The following is a 1436-nucleotide window of genomic DNA, read 5'->3' as shown; positions in this document are numbered from 1 at the left end:
GTCACAGGAGTCACACACTGCTGTACTGTAGTAGTTTAACATTCCCACCAAACACCCCACCAAACACTGCCCACAGGACATCCTCCTTGTCTACACCTACAGCCCGTGTATAGCCTGTGTCTGTGTGTATGATCCTGAGGAACTCGCCACGTCCACTGATGAGTAGGACTCTGTTGTTGTTCCAGTCCCCTATGATAATGTTCCCCACACTGTCATACACCACACCATAGGGGTTAAATGGTTTAGCTCCTTTATGTGATGATTGTTTATATGTACTGGGGATGTCACCTCTATATACAAACAGTTCCTTGAAATCAGTGTCCATAACAAGAACATGTGCTATCCCATCACCACCATCATCCTTAATATTCCAATCAACCACTGCGACATTGTGAGTGACAGGACACTCTGAGATCCTCCCTGGTGTACACACCAATGGCTTCCCAGTCCCTGTAACACTTGTAGTGAGCACCATTTGACCTTGTGTGGTAAATTTGGAGATGTTGTTGGTCATCCCCACAATGACATGGTTACAGACAGTAACACAGATACACCTGGGTCTCACCTTGGTGCTGAATCTGTGTTTTAGCTGTCCTGATACCAGCTCCATGATGTTGTTTTCTCTGTCACAGACCCACAGTGTGTGTGTTGTTGGTGACAGACTTATGTCGTTGATGTTAGTTTTGTGTTTAACCTCCTGTATTACTTTCCCCTTCCTGTCCAGGAGAGTTAATGTGTTACTGTAACCACTAGTCCACACCTGACCATCAGTGGTGGGGCATATAGAATAAATACCAACAGGAGACCACCACTCCTCCAACACTTTGGTCTGTGACAGTAGTTTGTACATAGTCACTGCCTTCTTTCCTTTTGGTTCTGTCTGTTGTGATGTAGAGGATGGTTTCTGACCACCAGATGCCCCGACTGACCCGTCCTGGTCAGTTGAAGCCTGACCTTGACCTAAGGCGTCAATGTTCCCTAAGGCCAGTTCTAGGTGATGTTGAGGGGTTTTGTTTGGAGTGAAACTGGCAGTACCCAGGACAGGTTTTACAGGGACACTGATTGGGAAATGAATTTCACATCCTGTGTCGTAGATTTCTATGTGAGAGCCATGTTGGAGTGCTGTTTTGCATTCCTGAATTTGTTGTCGGAGTTGCTCGTTATACATTTCAAGGTCCTGTTTGTATTTCTGTATAAGCTTGGTATTATCCTCCTCCATTTTGTGGTAAAGAGAGAGTGTCTGTGCTGTCAGGAAGTCGAGGTCTTGTTTTAATTTGTCTGTTTGCTTTTTCAACTTATTTGAAAGATCCTCAAAATTGCTCGTATTGTCTCTAAGAAGTGTATCAGAAGATGTGATGTATTCCCTAAGTTGTACCAGGTCATTTTGTTCAGTTCTGTCAATAAAGTTTTGAATGTCTTGTTTTTTCTGTGTAGTA

General features: G+C 44.0%; 1 protein-coding gene across 1 annotated transcript; it reads right to left on the bottom strand.

Annotated features, from left to right (window-relative positions):
• Positions 1-8: 8 nt before the first annotated feature.
• On the bottom strand, positions 9-1430 carry LOC110450021. Its single transcript, XM_021497226.1, has one exon. It carries the CDS (start codon positions 1217-1219, stop codon positions 11-13), a length of 1209 nt encoding a protein of 402 aa, XP_021352901.1. The 5' UTR covers positions 1220-1430; the 3' UTR covers positions 9-10.
• Between the last annotated feature and the right edge of the window lie 6 nt (positions 1431-1436).

Source organism: Mizuhopecten yessoensis, unplaced genomic scaffold, assembly GCF_002113885.1.
Source record: "Mizuhopecten yessoensis strain PY_sf001 unplaced genomic scaffold, ASM211388v2 scaffold4913, whole genome shotgun sequence".
Lineage (NCBI taxonomy): Eukaryota > Metazoa > Mollusca > Bivalvia > Pectinida > Pectinidae > Mizuhopecten > Mizuhopecten yessoensis.
The sequence above is the reverse complement of the archived record's forward strand: the minus strand, read 5'-3'. Positions and strand labels throughout refer to the sequence as shown.

Coding starts and splice junctions, on each gene's coding strand:
- LOC110450021 (XM_021497226.1), bottom strand. CDS start 1,219: ATGGAGGAGGATAATACCAAGCTTATACAGAAATACAAACAGGACCTT.